Source organism: Crinia signifera, chromosome 4 (genome assembly GCF_055691185.1).
Source record: "Crinia signifera chromosome 4, ASM5569118v1, whole genome shotgun sequence".
NCBI classification, from domain to species: domain Eukaryota; kingdom Metazoa; phylum Chordata; class Amphibia; order Anura; family Myobatrachidae; genus Crinia; species Crinia signifera.
The window spans coordinates 167,967,456-167,988,519 of NC_139220.1; the positions used below are offsets into that span (position 1 = coordinate 167,967,456).

General features: G+C 45.3%; 1 protein-coding gene across 1 annotated transcript in view; it reads right to left on the bottom strand.

Moving 5' to 3' along the window:
• Window positions 1-21,064, bottom strand: part of CPNE8 (copine 8) — a 315,213-nt gene that overhangs the window by 127,594 nt on the left and 166,555 nt on the right. The window contains exon 7 of the mRNA XM_083182933.1: window positions 439-502. Within this exon, the coding sequence (XP_083039059.1) occupies window positions 439-502 (64 nt within the window). The remainder of the gene's footprint in view (window positions 1-438; window positions 503-21,064) is intronic.

Sequence of the window (21,064 nt, forward strand, 5' to 3'; positions counted from 1 at the left end):
CCCAGCTCTGGTCCCCACTTCCATGGCCAGTCAGGTAAGTACCCACTCGCCGCCAGTGCTTCGCTCCTCCGCCAGTTCCGGTTCCCACTCCAGTCCCCCAAACCCGCCGTTGATTGCATTCAAGCAATCGCATGTGGTTAAAAGCCACATGCGATTGCTCATGCAATTTCGATAAATATTATGTGCAGCCCATAATATCTATCGATGCAACATTCGACGGCATGCCTGCGCATCGCGTCAAATGTACTCTTAAAAATGCATGCAATCATTCCATTTATCGGCCAGATGTGGCCAAAATCGAATGATTGCATGCAATATCTCACATATGTATGGGCAGCATTAAAGTGGCTGGTGCACATCCCTAGTGCGAAGCTACTGTATATGCTTGTAAAACCGCTTAATAGATTTATATAGATTGATTGATTGTATGTTACTTACTCTGCAATTGTTCAGTTCCTCTGCTGTGACAGTGATGGTTCCACAGTTCTTTCCTGGAATCCCTCTATTTAAAAAGAACAAAGTATTTAGAGAGGGAGAATTTGACTGGTGCTCAAAGTCGTGTGTATAAAAAGTTAACAGTCTTGCTGGGTACACACTAGAGGACACAATTTAAATGATATTTTAAATGAAAACTGGACAAATAATTTTGCAGTTAATTTTTTTAGAAATTAGGGGCAGATTTATTCAGCTCTGTGAAGTGATAAAGTGTCTTGTTTTTATCACTGGCCAATCAGCTCCTACCTCTGAAGTTACAAGCTTGGTTTGAATAATGACAGGTAGGAGTTGATTGGCCGGTGATAAAAACCAGACACTATCACTTCACCGAGCTTAATAAATCTACCCCTTAGTCCTTTAGAGATCAAAACATTTAGAGTTCATGTTAGTTGTAGCCAGTTAGAATTGTTTTTTAGTTAAGTAATATTAAAGGGATAAAAATGCATTTTGGAATGTGGCAAAATAACAAATGATAAATATGCACAGTACCATTTAGCAATTTAGTACATATGTTCATGAAGGAGATCCTAAAGCTACACAGTATAGGAATATTTTTATTTACTGTGTGCAGGGGAAATATTATTCCCCCATATAGCAAACATTATATGAACAGAAATTTCCTTTACATTCAGTATGTGAGAATGATTGGGTAGTTAGAAGTGGGCAATTTAAGCATTTCACTTGTCAGATTGTGTACATAATCATAAAGTGACAGAATTCATCAAAACAGGGTCGCTGTCTTGCAAACTAAAACAAAACACCACCATGCATTGGCGTAACTGTAGAGGGTGCCATTGCTATGGGGCCTGGCCGCTTGGGGGGCCCCAAAGGCACTTGAGGCAATCCCCTGCACCCAAATGTATTTTTCAAATAATGCCCTGCCCTGAGTAAAGGCTATGTTAGACCCGGTGCTGCCTGCCCCAGACCAGCAGCGCAGGGGAGGGGGTGCAGAAGACCCGGCGCTGCCTCCCCATTAACAGAAACCTGCAGCGCCGGGGAACAGAGACCCTTCATAATGGAGTGGGAGCAGGAGACCCTGTGCCGGGGCGCTGGAGCAGGCAGGGCAGCAATAGACCCAGCGCTGACTGCCCTACTGACAGAGTCCTGCAGCGCTGGTGAGTGGAAGCAGGAGACTCGGCATCGGGGAAAAGGAGACTCGGCCAGGAAGACACCATTGACAGAGAGTCCTCCTGCAGCGCTGGTGAGTGGGAGCAGGAGACTCGGCACCAGGGAACAGGAAACCCGGTCCGTGAAGACCAGATTGACAGAGTCCTCCTGCAGCGCTGGTGAGTGGGAGCAGGAGACTCTGCACTGACCGTGCCAGTGACATGGAGACTGCAGCGCTGGGGCACAGGAGCTTTAAAGGCCTGTTGTTAACTTACAACTCTTTCAAATCCATGCTCCCCCTAACCTTTTTCCCTCTCCTCCCTCTGCCCCCTCTCCCCCCAGCCCAGTCCCCCCATCTAACCAACCATCCCCCATCCCAGTGCCCCATCTAACAAACCATCCCCCTGCCGCCACCACAACAAAATTACCAGCCATAACAATTATAACTACTACTCTAGGATAGAGGAGTACAGTATTAAGAAAATTCACAAATCAATTTTTTTTTCCATCACATTGGTAACAACTGATTAGGTCTAAATTAAAAAAAAAAAATGTAATTATAAATTGTAACAATTAATAGTCCCAGCAAACTTTTTTTCTAAATATTCAAAGTTGTCTATCAAATACTACTCAATGTTTCATAAAGCATGACAACAATCCTAGAAGCATGATTACATTTACTAAAGAATATCTGAAGCAAAAGACAAGCGCTGTAACTAGATATATTGATGTCCACAGATTGGAAATTGGTGCCCCCCGCATATGGGAAATTAGGGCTAGTGCTTGAAAAAGGTGTGTGTCAAAAACAGAAAGGCACCAATTCATGTGCTGTTCCCAGTCTATGGTATTTTCTACTTCTCTCCCTGAGGGGCGTATGCAATCGTCCGCTGCTATTTCCGATGGGGGAAATAGCGGTGGGTCCCTATTCAAGGCTGTGTTTACCAACAGCATTGAAGAGGGATCACGGTAGAATGAGCACGACTCTAAAAGCTGTCGGGCCCGTTCTGCCGATAACGGCTGTGGATTTTTGCGATTCTGGCCGTAGATCGGCAATCCATGGCCATTTTTGCGGCCATGCCCCCTTTTCACTGATTGTCAGATGGGACATTAAATCCCGCCTGCCAATTTGCTGTCGGGCAAAGCGCAAATGGGCCAGGTTCACAGCTGTCAGGAGGGATAGACAGCCATAATCCTGGATTGCATACCCCCTAAGAGTCTCTACAAAAGTTCAAATGGGATCTGAAGACCCACTTCTTCACCAAACCAGCCAACTCTAATCCTAACCCTCTGTTCCATGCTCACTGTCTACCCCATCTGTGTCACCTATGTCTGTCTTCCCCTCCCCTTTAGAATGTAATCTCACACGAGAAGACCCTCTTCCCTAAAGTGCTTAAATCTGAACATGCATGCATGTAGCAGCGGAGGAGAAGTCTGAACAGCACAGGTGTGTCTGAACCATTTGCATGACCCAAAACATGGCAGCCCAGCTAGGTGGCATAGGCAGGGGGCTACACTTAGCATGCAGTACTCGCATATTAGCAATGCCCTATGCTGGTTAGCCCACCACATGCTAGCGCCAGGAGTTGTAGTTTGAGAATACTAGACCCTTAAATCATCTTCAATGGCATGAAATCCAGCTGTTTTCTGCCACCCTGATACTTATTTCAGTGTCGTCTGCGGATGCTGCTATGTTTATGCACTCTGTGCTTGTCCTCTATGTATTCAACTATAAGTCACTGTTTCTGGTTTTGCTTAATTGTTTATGTACTCTGTAATTGAGTGCTGTTATTCACATTGATTCACACAGTAGTATCCCTTATACACATTGTGCCAGAGTAGACCCACTTATAAACATTATGCCAGACAGAGCCCTCTACAATTTATGCCACACAGAGTCCCTTTAGCTCATTCCTCCTCCTTCATCCTTGAGCATGCTGGCCCATGTAGTTCTCGACCTATAAGGTCCTCCAACTATTCCCTAATCTATAAAGTCTTGGCAGTGGGAAGATGTTAAGAGTGTTTGGTTGCTGACTGATGTTGGGGTTAATGGAAGTTTTTTCCTGCTGCAAAGGTACTTACAGGTATAAGTGAGTTGACATTGGAGAAGGGGGTGTAAATGTGAAAGGCTGGGGACAGGTATTAATGAGGGAACAAGGGAGAAGAGGTTGTGAAAGGACGGGGATAGAAAATCTGCCAAGCCTACTGGTCACCTGGGAGAATGAGGTTACCACCAGTGGTAAAATGAGGTCTGCAGCTTGCCACAAGGCACCACAAAGTGCTTTGTGGCAAAGGCATCACAGGCGTCACAAATTTATTTCACCCACTGGCTGACCTGCTGCAGCATGACAAATTTGTATGTTCCGCGCTAGGAGGGTAAGCAGCTCTTATAATAAAAGATTAATAAGTAAGATTCAAAAGAGCGCTAATGAAATGTAAATGAGTAGACGCCTGAAAATGAAATAAGCAATGTTGAAAGGCAATTTGTTAAAATTCATGTTTACACTCCTTCAGGAGATTGCTTTGAAAAGTTCCTGTTCACAGCACTGGGGGGGGGGGGGGGGGGCTAGCTATAATGTATGTAATGCTGCATGAAGAAGCCTTGCGCAATCAACCATGGGAAGCACTGCAAATAATGGCAGTGGCATGAAAGGACAATAGTGTGGCTTGGTTGGTGCTGCTGGGTGGTCCTTCCCAAATACAGCACATAGGTACCACCATAGTTAAAGTGCTGCAAAAATATTTTTTATTTTTCAATGGTCCTGAACTTCACCCAATATCAATGATTTAGAGTTCATTACTACAATGTTACAGGTGTCCTTTGCAGTTGATGTTGATCTCTTGGTGTATATTATTTGGATTATTTTGTGTCAAACAATGTGAATACTTTGAAGTATGTGTTACGTTCCAGGGAGTAACTTAAGATCCTGCATGCCGCCTCTATATTCTACACTAACTCTATTGGCCTTCTCTGACAGGTGACCACAGACTGCAGGATGATAGACTTCGCCTGTAGCCGCCACATTTCAAAGGGTGAGTTAAGCCCGCCCTAGTTTCGGTGCAACCAGGTGTTATGTAGTTACAAGTCCGTGGCGACCACCAGAGATAGGTCCAAGAGGAAAGCTGACTAAGCTGGTAACCCAAACTTGATAACATTGTTAAGGAGAATACAAACGTATAAATCCCTATCTTTACACAGGTATGGGATAAAGGATAAATACACATGGATAAAGGAAGATAACCATAAAGAAAATACTGCGACCCAGTCGCACTTCAGACCAAGCGACCCCATCACAACCAATACTATGCGACCTCATCGCAAAAAGGTGAAGTTGTGGAGTTGATTTTAGATAGTGTGGGAAACGCAGCGAGCCCCGAGAGGGGCCGCTTAATAGAAGCCTGAAGCGAGCCTCGCGAGGGGCCACGGAATAGAAGCCCGAAGCGTGGCGAGCGCAGCGTGCCCCGCGAGGGGCCGCGGAATACGAGCCCGAATTGCGGCGAGCGGACGCGGAATACATGTAAAGAAATCCATGTCCGCTCGCCGCGCTCGCCTCACTATCTTAGATCAACCCCACGCCGACATGGATAGTGGGGGTATGAAAAGGTCGGAGGACGCTTACCGCCGCCGCTCGCCACGCTTGGGTTGGCATTGATAGTGGGGGTGGCATTGACAATGGGGGTGCATTTAACATTGTAAGCACCCATCTGGGTGCTTGTACAATTAAAAATTGAATTGCATCGCATGCCGCTATATTGCATGCGATTGTATAAGATGCACTATGATCAAAATCGGAGGCGCCGTGCTAGGAAACAAGTACCCATTAAACCTTTCGACAAGGGGTTATCTTTTAGCACCCCTATAACTAGCAAAACTAAGCCAAAATTGTTATTTTTCCAATCTATAAAAAAACCTGTTTACCACTCATACTGAACACCTGAAAAAGAGTTTGGGGGAAATTTACCAATATGAAAAACCTAGTTTTTCGTATTGGTATTTTCCCTACGACTGCATACGACTGTTTAAGTCGTATGCAAAGTCGTGTTCCGGAGGATCAGTTACAAAGCAGTCATATACGACTGCTTTGTAACCCTCCGATGGTGTAATGATTCGTATTAGCGGCCGTATATACGGCTGCTAATACGAATTATTTCTAGCAGTCTGCACGGATCAGTCAGATCCGTGCAGGCTGCATGGTGTAAAAAAAATAGAAAAAAAAATAAATTAAAAAAAAAAACGGCGTGGGGTCCCCCCCACAGCCATAACCAGCACCAGGCTGAAGGAGCCGGGGCCGGTAATTAAAAATCAGGGAGCCCGACAAATAGGGGTTCCCCGATTTTTAACAACCAGCCCCAGGCTCCAGGTCCGGGGCTGGTTCCCAAAATACGGGGGACAAAATGAGTAGGGGTCCCCCGTATTTAAAGAACCAGCCCCAGGCACAACCAGCCAGCGGGTAATGCCACAGCCGGGGGGAGACTTTTTATGCAAGTCCCCCCGGCCAAAGCATTAACCCTACCGACCAGTCAGCCTGGCCAGGGGCCCTGGGGGAGTGGGGACCCCCCCAATAAAGGGGTCCCCCCCCTCCAGGACTTACCTGACCAGGCTGAAGCCTGGTGCTGTCCTCGATGCCCCTGGGCGGTGGGCATCGAGCTGATGGTTTTGTGTAAAAAATAGAATAAAAACCATTGTTTTTTACTGTGGCACTACAAGTGCCAGCAAGCCTCCCCAGCAAGCTGGGACTTGGATAACCACAAGTCCCAGCCTGCTGGGCATTAAAGGGCCCGCTGGGTCTTGTAGTGCCACCGTAAAAAAAATAGTTAAATAAAACACACTGACACCCGTTTTAAATAAAAGTTTAATACACACATTACATACATACTGATACTTACCTTTCTTGATCCCGTAGGTAGCCCTGGTCCTGATGTCCTGTGTCGTCCTCCAGGTCCATGTCGGCTGTCTGCGTCGTCCTCCAGGTCCATGTCGACGGTCCGTGTCGTCCTCCAGGTCCATGGCGGTGTCCGGGTCCGAAGAAATCCATGTTGGAGCTGTGGAAGGAAATCCTACTCACCTGTTCCTGCGCTGAAGAAGTCTTGTCTTGATCCGCCGTAGTCCAGGTAATCTTCCTGCTGTCGCCGGTCCCCGCTGTCTGCGCTGTCCGTGCATCGCGCTGAGGAGAGATGCTGAAGATTCATATTCGCCGCCTCTCCTCAGACTGAATTCTATTGGCCGCCTAGCAGGCCAATCAGGAGCCGACTTTCTCGGCTCCTGATTGGCCTGCTAGGCGGCCAATAGAATTCAGTCTGAGGAGAGGCGGCGAATATGAATCTTCAGCATCTCTCCTCAGCGCGATGCACGGACAGCGCAGACAGCGGGGACCGGCGACAGCAGGAAGATTACCTGGACTACGGCGGATCAAGACAAGACTTCTTCAGCGCAGGAACAGGTGAGTAGGATTTCCTTCCACAGCTCCAACATGGATTTCTTCGGACCCGGACACCGCCATGGACCTGGAGGACGACACGGACCGTCGACATGGACCTGGAGGACGACGCAGACAGCCGACATGGACCTGGAGGACGACACAGGACATCAGGACCAGGGCTACCTACGGGATCAAGAAAGGTAAGTATCAGTATGTATGTAATGTGTGTATTAAACTTTTATTTAAAACGGGTGTCAGTGTGTTTTATTTAACTATTTTTTTTACGGTGGCACTACAAGACCCAGCGGGCCCTTTAATGCCCAGCAGGCTGGGACTTGTGGTTATCCAAGTCCCAGCTTGCTGGGGAGGCTTGCTGGCACTTGTAGTGCCACAGTAAAAAACAATGGTTTTTATTCTATTTTTTACACAAAACCATCAGCTCGATGCCCACCGCCCAGGGGCATCGAGGACAGCACCAGGCTTCAGCCTGGTCAGGTAAGTCCTGGAGGGGGGGGACCCCTTTATTGGGGGGGTCCCCACTCCCCCAGGGCCCCTGGCCAGGCTGACTGGTCGGTAGGGTTAATGCTTTGGCCGGGGGGACTTGCATAAAAAGTCTCCCCCCGGCTGTGGCATTACCCGCTGGCTGGTTGTGCCTGGGGCTGGTTCTTTAAATACGGGGGACCCCTACTCATTTTGTCCCCCGTATTTTGGGAACCAGCCCCGGACCTGGAGCCTGGGGCTGGTTGTTAAAAATCGGGGAACCCCTATTTGTCGGGCTCCCTGATTTTTAATTACCGGCCCCGGCTCCTTCAGCCTGGTGCTGGTTATGGCTGTGGGGGGGACCCCACGCCGTTTTTTTTTTTATTTATTTATTTTTCTATTTTTTTACACTGTAGCCTGCACGGATCTGACTGATCCGTGCAGGCAAAAACGCAAATAGAACAGGAAAATGGTGTTCTATTTTCCTGTCGTATTTGCGTGGGTGTTTCACACCACTAAGCAGCCGTATTGTCAGTACGGCTGCTTAGTAAATCAGAAACCACCATTCTTTTGAATGGTGATTTCTGTCGTATCCTATCGATGGTGTAGGGCATTCGTATTTGTAACTACAAATACGAATGTTCCATCTTTAGGACTACGAATTGTTGTATTTTGGGGATTGTAAATCCCGAAAATACAAATTCGTAAAAAAAAGGTGTATTTCTCCCTACGAATACACCTTTTTTCTACGAATCCATTTTGGTAAATGTCCCCCTTTATTTCATAGTTTAAAACAAAGCTTTCTGTATACCTATGCAGTCTCTGGACACCTGTCATATCATGAAGAAATTAAACAACTCATTTACATGTGTGACTCTGCAACAGTCATTGTTAATGTAGTGGCTATTTAAAGAACAACAGCAGGACCCTAAAACATGTTAAATCGAATTACATATTTGATTTAACAGCTGGGGCTGAACATTTCCCATATTAACAGGCCTCTACTAGGATAAAAGCAATTCAAAGCAATACAATTAGTGGTACTTGTTTCCTAGCACGGCCACACCGATTTACATCGGGGATGGTCGTGTCGGAAAAATCGCGTCGATCGCATCGCATGCGATGCGATCGACGCGACTGACCCGATTTTTTGATTGAATCAAATGTGAATCGGGTCCCTGGGACCCGATTTTACATTGGATTCAATGTAAAATATTCCCTAGACCCCCAAATTTTACTACGTAAACCCCACCCCACGATAGACGCCAACCCGAAGCGTGGCGAGCGACGGCGGTGCGTGTCCTCCGACCTTTTCATTCCCCTACTATCCACGTCGGCGTGGAGTTGAGAATATATAGTGTGGCGAGCGCAGCGAGCCACTGCGCCCGAAGCGTGGCGAGCGGACGCGTATAACTTCACAGGTATACGCGTCCCCTCGCGGGGCTTGCTGTGCTCGCCACGCTTCGGGCTCGGTGGCTCGCTGCGCTCGCCACACTATATATTCTCAACTCCACGCCGACGTGGATAGTAGGGGAATGAAAAGGTCGGAGGACGCGCACCGCCGCCCCTCGCGGGCTCGCTGCGCTCGCCACGCTACGGGTTGGCGTCTATCGTGGGGTGACGACGGGGCCATGTATAATGTGAAATGGGTCATATTGGCCCGTTTCACATTTTTCACATTTTTTTCAATGTGAGATGGACTTAATCAAGTCCATCTCATCTTGTGCCATTATAATGGCACAAGACCGAGGCGATGCTCACGATTTCAATGTTAAAAAATATTTTAACATTGAAGCCTATGGCAAAATCGGGGGCATTGCGTCGGTCGCGTCGGGACCAATGTTAATGGTCCCGACCGACGCGATGCCCCCGATTTTTTACCTTTGCCGGCAAAATGGACCTGATTTCAAAAGAAATCGGGTCCAACGTTGGGATCGTGTACCTTAACTTAAAGGTACACGATCCCAACGATTGTGGCCGTGCTAGGAAACAAGTACCCAATTAGTTTGTCAAATTTCTCCAGTTTAAAATGATTTCAAATCTCAATCATTCACTAAGATTAAACAGTAAACATTGGAGTGAAAGGAACACTCTTATGACAATTTGAAGCTACTTTAATTGAATCCCCCACAGTGTATTTTAAATAAATCCCAACACCAAGGTTTTAATATACCAATTAATGACCCAAAAATAAACAATGGACTGAGCAGCCTTTAATAACATAAATCAACGGCAACTCGCCGAGAGAAAAGAAGAGAAACACCAGGCTCCACTGGAACATTTACGTGACCCACGGGGTGATGGTAACTGTGGATCAAGACTAGGCACTGGAGCAGAGCTGTGGCAAACAGCCCGCTGGAAGCAGACAAGATGGCTGGGAGCCACTGCAGAGAATAGTTCCAGGGATCCAAAAGAGAACGCAGGAACAGGGACCGGGAGCAAGCTAGAAGCTATAACCGGCGTCTGTGCCCAGCAGACGCCGGCTTCTTATTCAAAACTGGTGCCGCCTGCGTGACGTCAGGTGCGCGCGTCAGCTGCTGCTGGGCGGAAGTTTTGGGGACGTTACCTAGCAACGTCCCGACGCCCGGCCTCAGAGAGAGGCTTGGGACGCACTGCTCCACATCCGCCGACCGTCCGGACGGCGGCGTGCAACATCATGTTTTTCAGGCAACCTGTGGATCTATAGTAGAAATGAATGCAGCAGGTTTGAAAATGTGACAGTTCATACAATTGTTTTTGCGTGTATGGATAACGATTATGGGGAAAATCACTGGGCTGAAAAACACTCTGTGTGGGGTATTCTGGTTCACTCCTTCTGGATCATTCCTTCTTAGATGGACAAAACCATGGCCCTTATTCTGGTTGGTGCGGTAATATCCGCGTGCGTTCGGGCCGCCGATGTTTTGTGTCTGCGCATGTGCAGAGGCGTCTCTGCGCATGTGCGAGCGGGGTGTACGGCCAAATCCCGCATGAAATGTGAACACTCCGAACAGGGGGTGGAGAGGGGCGTGAAGGGCTATTTGGGCTCATTACCATATGCATACGCCCCGCGTTTCATGGGCGTTCCCATGCAAATGCTGGGTGTACGCATGGTAATGCGGCCGTGATGCACGTGTAGGGGGCGGACATATGACATCGCCGGATGTCAGCTGCCCGCCCAGATCCCTGCTTTTGCACGGGAAAATGTCCGTGTGGTCTGAGGTTGCGGGAGCTGGTGGACCATTCGGTCCTGCAGTCGATGAACTGCGACCATCGAATGATGGGGGATGTTCCCTGAGATGGAGGAGGCGTATTCCATGAAAAATACACGTGCGGTCCGTTCGGCCAGCTTCTTACCGCATTCGGACGGAGTGAGCGATCCGTACGGAAGGCGGGGTTTCGCACGCACGGTCCTGGCCGCATATTCGGATCCGGCCACACCGATCAGAATAAGGGCCCATGTGCACTGCAGGGGGGCAGATGTAAAATGTGCAGAGAGATTTTTTGGGTGAGTTATTTTGTTTCTGTGCACGGAAAATACTGACTGCTTTGTATTTACACTGCAATATAGATCTCACTTTGAAGTAAAACCCCACCCAAATCTAACTCTCTCTGCACAAGTAACATCTACCCCACCTGCAGTGCACATGGTTTTGTCTATTTGAGAAGGAATTTGCCAGAAGGAGTGAACCAGAATAACCCCCTGTGTGTATGCACAGTGTGTATGTCAGCCCAGCTTCCTCAATTTCAACGATTTTCCCCGGGGTGGACTGCTTTCCATAGCGGGACGCTATGGAAAGCTGCCCACTCCCTTGCTCATCTGCTGGTAATACTAGGAGATGAGTGGCCCCGGTAGCGATGATGCGGGAGGGCACATCAGTGCTCAACGCTCATCGCTGCCCCGTACATGCTGAAAGCCGCTCAAACAAGTAAAGTGAGCGTCTTTCAGTTGGAAGTTGACCAGTGTGTACGGGGCTTTAATGACCACAGCTTTGCACCAGCTAGGTGATTTGATAAATGTGGACCATTGGAAGATCTCAGCCTCCCTGACTTCATAACAGAAGAGCAACATAACTTACTGATAAAAAAGAAATATGTAAACATACATATTTATCCAACAACTCATCAATAAATCTATGTTTATATTACATTTGTTTTCTTAATGTCCTACTGCAGAAGACATTGCCTGTTGTACAGGCGCCTTGCTAAGGATGCAAGGCCTACCATTTGCCCTGATTCACAGGTGTGTACCTTATGCAGAATGGCGTAAGGATTTAAATATTACTGTAATAGTGCATTGTTCTGTACAAGTTGTTTTTAGTTTTTTAAGTTTAGGAATGTGATATTGAAGGTACATTGACCAGAACAGACAGCCTGTCTGAACATCTTGTGGACAAGAGCGAATAACAAGATAACAGAAGTACATATACATAGACCCGAAGGCCATAGAGGCAACCATGCCTAATTCCTTCCTGGGAACAGTAGGGTGGGTGAATTAATGGCAGCATTATTACTGAAGGCAAAGCTGTCCAATAAAACTTAATACTTATGAGTAGAGACAGGATTATATGCATTTGCATATTTGCATATGCATTTGCATATTTTGCCCATTCTCACTGGTTATTGCATATTTTACCTATAATCTAGTGATGGTGCATATTTTAGGCCCTGCCCCCTTTCCACCCGCTAGTCACAGCACTGCTTTGCCCTGCTGCTGCTGGCCAGGTAGTGGTAGAGTGTGCAGGCTGGGGCAATATGTGCGCAGTGTGGGGAACCTTGGATCTACGCTATGTCTGACACTGCTCTAGGCTGCCAATCCATGTTGATAAAAGTCAGTCAGGGCGGATGCCATTACGAAGCTCCTGAACCTTTGCCTGCCCCTGGCCTGGGACTTTACACCAAGAGACAGACTTCTGCAGCAGAGGAGGCGGGTGGAAGGGTTGTGACATCACGCGGCGCGGAGGAAATGCAGGGAGTATGTGGCGCAGGGAGGAAGCCTTCCACTGCGCCGCCCTCACACGCTATGCTGACATTTGATCCATCAGCGCTGGAGACGAGGGTCCGTGTAGTTGATGCAAGAAGAGCTTTGGACGCTGCAGTATGATGTAGCTGCCAGGTAGAAAAAAAATCCTGTGTACAGCACTAGACATCTGCAGATTCTGTGGGCCTATTTTTTAGGTTTATTTGCAACTAATTTTATGCTAAATTAAGTTAAAAATTACTTTTTTTATTATTTAATGTAGCATATTTTAACACTTTTCATGCATATTTTAAGTATTTGTCATGCATATTTGCATGCATATTTCAAGCTTTTTATGTTGCATATAATCCTGTCTCTACTTATGAGTAATTAAATATTTCAAGTGAATAAAGGTATAAATATTGAAAAGAAAGAGGGAGGGGCTAAGCAGTTGAGGCAAGAGGAATTCACATTGGAAGGAGGGCCGGAGGTGTCATCTGTATGAGGTTTACTGGCTGATTGCTGTCCTTGTCATTTTATTTTACTAGAGCTATCTTTAAATTATTTTAATAAATATTTACATTTGACATAAATTCTGGCATAGTGCTCATTAAAAAAGCATTTTATCTGTACAGTATGTTTTCTGCATGCATATAGCATACCTACCAATAGTTTATATGTGTAGCTGGGACACCTTGAGGCCTTCCTGTGTGCTTTCCCAAAAAGGGTGTGCGGCCCCAGGAAAAAGGCATGGCTCTCTGGGAATCGCGAAGCCAAACTCTCATTTTGTAGTGGCATAGCCAGCACTCGGTGAGCTTCTGGCCATGCCCTCTGTCCCTTTCTCCCAAGTGAATAGAGGCTGTATCAGCACCAATTCACTTCACATCAATAGCATGTTTCGAGGGGTAATCCTAACTGCCTCCCCACCGAGGGACACTGCCAGCCTCACAAATACATGTTGATTGTCCTACGAAAATCAGGACAGTTGTAAGGTATGACATAGATTTGAATCATTCACTGTATATTGCAGTGGTTCCCAAACTTTGTCACAGGAGTTCCCAAACTTTGTATCAGAATTTTGTGGCGAGGGATAGGATTTGTTTGCTTGTCCAAATCCACAAGCAATTACATTGACCCTTGATAATTTGAATTGATCCTGTAACTCCAGCACAGGGAATCCACAGTTTAAGAACCACAGGTCTATTCAAATATATATATATATATATATATATATATATTTAAATAAATCAGCAACAAGAGGCACTCGTCAGTCTTCACATGTATTTATTACAAATAAAGCATTTCTTTCCATTTCCATCGACCAATGAAACCAATGAGAAAATGAGAAGTGGGTGCATGGGGCCTGACTCTTTCTCTAATGGGCAAAACAATGTGCACTGCAGGTGGGGCAAATGTAACGTGCAGAGAGAGTTAGGTTTCAGTGAGTTTTTTGTTTCTGTGCAGGGTAAAAACTGGCGGTTTTATTTTGCAATTCAGATTTCAGTTTAAACACATCTCACCCAAATCTAACTCACGTAACATTTGGTCCACCTGAAATGCATTTGCAGTGCTGTGCATTTGTCCACAGTGGCGTTGAGAGAGAGGGGGGGCAGGTACTTTTATCCAGGCCCCTCCCCCATTGCAGGGAACCGGGCAGTGGAAGTAGAGAGGACAGGCTGCCGCTGCAGCACAGCCTCTCCCCAGCCTAGCACATGGTGCTCAGTGCTGTGTTCTGAAGGGGGAGAGAGACAGCAGCAGCTAGTCCTCTCTCTCTCTGAGTGGACGGATGGCCGACCCGAACCCCATGCAAAAATTTTTTTTTAGAACAGGGGGTATGGCCACGCCCCCTCCAGTGGTCACAACTTTTTTTTTTTACCGGGGCCTGGCGGCGCTGTTGGTAACCCTGTTTGTCCATTAGAGAAAGAATTTGCTTTTGCGATCCATGCTGAATCAGACCTATTGGGTGAGATTTAATAGGATGAGAGATTCAGAAAGTGAAAGATTTGGTAAGAAATCTCCAGTTTTTTTAACGGCAACCATCTACACTGCAAAATCAAACTAGTTTTGCAGTGCAAATGATCGCCGCTTTAAAAAAACCTGGAGATTTCTTACCAAATCTCTCACTTTCTGAATCTCTCATCCTATTAAATCTCACCCATAATGTGTATAATTATGGAAATCATATCTGGCATTCCCAGAGGAAACATAGTTATGTTCCACACTAAAGACATAAATCAGGAACCTATTTTCATGTGGAACATTATTTAGCAGCAGACAGAAAGGCACACTGTCAATTTGTAGTGTACATAAATATAAAACATTATTCTATTTTTCAATGGCTTTAAATTACATTCCACGTTCCCCACTCCCATCTAGCAGAACTCTTGGCTGAGGATGCACTTCTGCTGCTTCTCCTGGCATGGACAACTTGGGAGGATGCAAATGCAAACAGTGCCAACAGTGTACTTATTAATACAGCCTCCAACTGGACACAGCGTTGTTTTCACCAATCCAAACGGGCAGGGAACATCAGTGACTGCAATACCAGCAGAATTAAGTTCTGTAATGTTCCTGGCCAGAGTTCTGCTAGTTGTAGGGGGAGGAATGTGTCATTAACAAAAAATCATCTAACAATAAAAGATAAATATCATACATCAGACTTTGAGCATAAAGTGAATTTATCAAAATAGGTGTGAAAACTGCCAAGCAAACATTTTTATTCATCATAATGACCTGTAATGTTTTTAGGAAGTATAATCTTTTTTACAAAACATTTTTTTATTTTTATTTACTTAATAAATGTGAGTGATGCTGGCATTTTAGCAGATAATTAGCACTTCTCTCACAGAGTTAATAAAAAACCAACTGAGCACCAATACTGTATGGCAAAAGTGTATGTTTATGTATAAAAGTGCAAGAGATCCTCTAAGATTTCAGGGAATTGTGAAGCATTGATTAATGGTAAAGATAGTACACTAAACATAAATTTATAAACAAATTAACCAGGGCCGGAATAAAGCAGGGGCAAAAGGGGTCAGTACCCCTGGGCCCCCCTCTAGCTAGGGGCCATTGACCACGTTTATACTGCCTTTACTCTGTGTTTTGACAGTGTAATATTCTCCCATGCAGTTTGCGGCCAGTAATGACAAGTGCAAGGGGACCCCCTGCCTAAAGTGCCCCGGGCCCCTCGAAGGCTTAATCTGGCACTGTAATTAACAAAAACAAAATAAATTAATAAATTAATATTAAATAAATAATACATTAAATAAATTCAGCATCTTCACAAACTTTTGGATACTTTATTTGATTCATTGGTGAAAGTTCACACATCTTACATGCTTGCACAGCACCTGGATAAAACACTCCCTGTCTATACAGTACACAACCTGTTAATTGCTTGCCAGTTACTGTACAACAGACACAAGTGCAGTGCTTTGTGCAACATCGGTATAATGTGTACATGACTAAAGCAGCACAGTATAAGTGTTACAATAATTGTTCTGTGGGATAGGATACCAGGTAGTTGGTGGAAGCCAGGGCAGGGATATGGAGGTTTTCACCAGGGAACCCAGGGCAGGGATATGGAGGTTTTCACCAGGGAACCCAGGTTCTGTGTACTATACACAATAGAACAATCATATTTCATCCCAGAGGCGGAACTAGTGAGTTGTGGTCCCAGGTGCAAAAATACACACACAAAAAAAACCACGCATAGTGTCGTTTTGTTTTACTTCAAATTTCAAGTGAATATTGTAATTTTTAATTTAACCGATAAACACGCAAACATAGGGCCTATTTCAGGCCAGATTGCTGCACTGCGATTTTGCAGAGCCCTGTGATCACATAACTGCCTCCCTACCAGAGTGAAATCCCACCCTGTGCCAATCTGCAAATGGCTTGCGAAAATCATGTTGATCGTCAAATAGTTACAAATCCATTCGCAACTCACTCACCAGTGAATGATTTTCCCAGTGTGTGCAGTCTGTGTGTGACCCAAAACCTACTCTGCTTGTGTGAAAGAGACAGGCAATATTTGTGGCCGGAGCTGATGTCACATGACCTCTCTGAAAACGAATGGGCACGCCTGCGTTTTCCTCACACTCCCAGAAAAACAGCCGGGTAACATATTATGGCCCGATTGCCTGCCGACATGCAGGGTTTTAACTGCCTCTGCTATAGAAGATGATAAATAAATATAGTGTGCTCCCAACCCCTCCTCTTAATAACAAACAAAAAATGGTCTCTTACATTTGAAGAATATAAATCTGGGGGACAATCCGTCATTGTCTCGTGTCATTGTACAATTTTCACAGAAAACCTTTTCTCATAATTCAAAAAAGAGAAAGTGTTATTCTGAAGGCCCCCGTACATTACACAGGGTTTGGGCAGATTTCACCTGTTCCTGATGGATCAGGGTGAGAAATCGGGCCAAATTAGATGTCATTAATCCTGTGCACATTGTACCTGAGACTGTTTTTTTTTTTTAATAAGATTATTTTTTAAGATTTTATTATTATTGAACAGCCCCCTCCAGGGCCTGATTAAAGGTTCCAGCCACCATAGTCTAATACAGAAGTGGCTTCAACCCCCAACACCTGGCTCAAAATAGGAACAGTGTGCGCCAAAGGTGGGCAACAGCGTCGTGGGGAAGGGGCATGGCCACATAATAGTGTCACATTACACCACAGAGTAGTGCCACTTGTACACATTGAACCATGTACACAATCTCTTCCTGTCTGACTCTGAGTGCAGTGTCTTCTTGGCTCACATTCAGCAACAGGCAGCCTCGCGATTGGCTGCCTGTTGCTATGCTGCAGCTGAGTGACACTGACAGTAGTCAGGAGGACCTTCCCCCAGCATGGATGCAGATGCCGGGGTAGCATCAATGCCTGTCCGTCGCCTTAGCCATCCCGGCGGCCTATTAGGTTCGTATCTCCTGGCCGCGGGCCCACACACCCATGCCGCTGCTGCTTTAAAATAAAAAAAAAACAAGGAAATGACGGCGGCGGTATGCAGTGCGGATGGTAGCAGGCTCCATGATCCCGTTGGGCCCCGATGCATTGCACTGGGTGCACCGGCAGTAGTTCCACCACTGTTTAATCCTACAGAAAGCTAGTGACTGTATTCACCTGCATATAGGGCATACACATTGCCCGATAAGAATTCATTTCAGCTATATTTATTCCAGTCTCATGCATTTTTAACCCCCAAAAATTGCATGTAATTATTGGCCCAATTAAGCAAATATATTTAAAGGAATAACAGTAGAAATAAAATAATGAAGTAAGGCGTCAGGTAAAGATAAACACGGCCCACTAAAAAAACCTGCTAAATCAGTCTTAAGGAGCATCCCCTATGTTTTTCCCATGTGGTAGTTTCACAGAGGTGAGATTGACCATCAGGACCACAGTTTTGTAGAAAACAACATGCAGTAGGAGATCCCCAGGTCACAGAGACCTGACTTCACCTTTACAAATTGGGATCTAAGCTTCTTTGCATCCATAGAAATTTGGGTATAAAGCCTCTCTATTGTCATTATATTCCAAAGGTCCATTAAGCTGAGCTAAATAAGTATTGCATCTCTCTCCTTCAAATGTAGGATCTTAGCTATGAAAGTGCAGGGAACAGCATCAGGAGGTGCAGCCATGGTGGGTATATAATGCGTAATTTCCCTCAAACTGGGTAGTAAAATCATCATGACCAATTATATAAAGTGGTCATTTCTCCAGAAACACCTCCAGATGGGAACCTTCAGCCATCTCAGGCAAACCAATAAGCCAAACGTTATTTCTACAAAGTTATGCCTCAATGTCTGACATTTTGGATTGACGGGCTGCCATCCGAGACTCAATAGTAGTAAACTGTCCCACCACTTAAGAAGTAACATCTTCCAATGTCTGAGCTTCTCCAACATGTTCAAACTATTTTAGAAAATTTGAAAGGATTATGCAACTCAGAATTCTAGATTGACATTGTTTTCTCCAAAGCAGTAATGGATCAGTTTTATTTTATAGTAATCTCAGGCTCCTGATGAGGGTCCACGGATGGAGGCAGGAAAGAGGACCGTAAGGGCTGAGAAGAGGCATCAGAGGAGCTCCATATATACATCAACGAATGTCTGGCAGTGCTTCGCCATTAGCACAACTATCAACCACGCAAGTCACACGATACAGGCAGAGTAGAAAATGTGATGGGTAAGGACAAATTGATTCAATATGGAGACCCCACTCCACAAATCTGATCCTATAATACAGAAAGCACCCAGTTCATTCCCTTTGAGAACTGCTGTAATACAGGAAGCAGAGGCTCCATGGTAACAACAGTTTTGGTACTTGTTTCCTAGTACGGCGCCCATCGCATGGCATCATGTACCTTATTGAGTGGTGTGCAATGCGTGCGATGCAATGTGATGCTTGTTAGCATCGCATGCCAGCAAATGGGATGCGATGCGATTTTTAATTGTACAAGCACCCATGCCATGCGATGTGATGGGTGCTTACAATGTGATGTAACCCCCAGTATCCACGCCATCCCGAAGCATGGCGAGCGGCCGTGGTACGCGTCCCCCAACCTTTTCATACCCCCACTAACCACGCCGGCGTGGAGTTGATTTTAGATAGTGTGTCGAGCGCAGCGTGGCGAACGCAGCGAGCCCCGCGAGGGGACACGGAATACGAATCTGAAGCGTGGCGAGCGCACCGAGCCCCGCGAGGGGACGTGGAATACATGTAAAGTAATCTGTGCCCCCTCGCAGGGCTCGCTGCGCTCACCACGCTTCGGGCTCGTATTACGCATCCCCTCATGGGGCTCGCTACGCTTCGGGCTCGGTGGCTCGCCACACTATCTAAAATCAACTCCACAGCGACGTTGATAGTGGGGGATAGTGGGGGTATGAAAAGGTCGGAGGACTCGTACCGCTGAGCTCACCACTCTTCAGGATGGCGTGGATATTGGGGGTTACATCTCATTGTAAGCACCCATCACATTTCATGGCATGGGTGCTTGTACAATTAAAAATCGAATCACATGCCACAATATTCCAGGGGGATGCGATGCGATTTTTAGGATCCCATATGATGGAAATCGTGGGTGCCGTTCTAGGAAACAAGTACCACAGTTTTTTTTTTTATTTCAAGGTGGTGCCAGGGACTGGGAATAGTAGCCATTAGGGAAGGGGGTATCCAGAGAACTCCAGAAAGCCCAAAATAATTCAGCACAGCAAGTCAGAAGCAAGATGCTAACCCTTAAGAGTCATAGGAGCAGTGCCGATGCCAGGAGCGGCACTGATCACCGGGTCCCGAAATAAAGACGATGCATGTATCAGCAGATACAGGTCGAGTATCCCGTATCCGAATATCCGTTATCCGAATTATTCCGAAATACGGACATTCCAGAAAGTGAAAAATTTTTTTTTTTTTGCTAAAAACTCACTGGGGACATTTGTAACAGCATCACTGGGGACATGATATGTAACTGGCACTATATATGTGCAAGACAATGATTGCTTGGCATTCAAATTCAGTGCTGAGATAGTACACACATTTTGTTTCACGTTTTGAAACCTTGTTTTTTGAACAAATAAAATATATTTGTGTGTATTTTATGTGGTAATAAAATATATTTGTGTGTATATTATGTGTTTATACAGCATAAATGCAAGATACTTCAAAATACATCATTGAAATATTAAAATATTCCGAAATACGGAATAATCCGTTATCCAAAATTCTCCTGGTCCCGAGCATTTTGGATACGGGATACTCAACCTGTACTGCAGTACAGAAGTAATAGCATTCACAGCATCTTTTCTTTGTATTTAGTTCTTTTTTTTTACGTCTTCAAAGTCCACACTAAGGAGACTTATTTATTTTAAAACTTGCCTGTCACTGTGGAGGACTCCTCCTTCTCATCAAAGTTATATTAAACTGTAAAATATGGCAGAACTGTTATTTGGAGGGCTCTTTGTGCTACTAATGCAAATGAACATTTTAATATTTCCTATTTATGCTATGTTTCAGTGAGCTTAAATCCTTATAAGGAATAGTAGTCTAAGTGAATAATCTATTATTAGACTCATTGACCTTCCCTGTAAAATATCCTATATAATAAAAGGCTAAAGCTGCTCCGCATATATGTGGGTAAACATAGATGTCACCCAATGGAGCAATTCAACTGCTGGCACAGACATTACTGCTCTGTTATTACAGTATGACAGGCTTGTAGATAGTTAGCTTAATAAAATGGATATATACTGTACAATCCCGTTTAGAATTTCATTTCTGTCTATCTGGGCACTTCAAGCGTAATGTATTTATAGCAACTTGTGAAAAAAAGTCTTATTCCTTTTTGTTTGCTTGGTTTTTGTTTAAACCCAGGTAAAGCAAATACTGCCATGACTGCATTTCAGCTAGTTTTTTCATTCCATTGCTTAATGAGGTCATCCACTATGTCTGGGTTAAAATTGTCCTCATCCAGTTACAAAAGTGTCTGCTATAGCAACTTTCAACTATTTAATCAATACTGTTAACTGAGAAGGTGGCTGTTTTCATTATCAACACAGTTTGTACAAAACTTTCCTTAATATCCTTCAAGAAGCTATTGATCACATGCAGCAAAAAATGCTTTA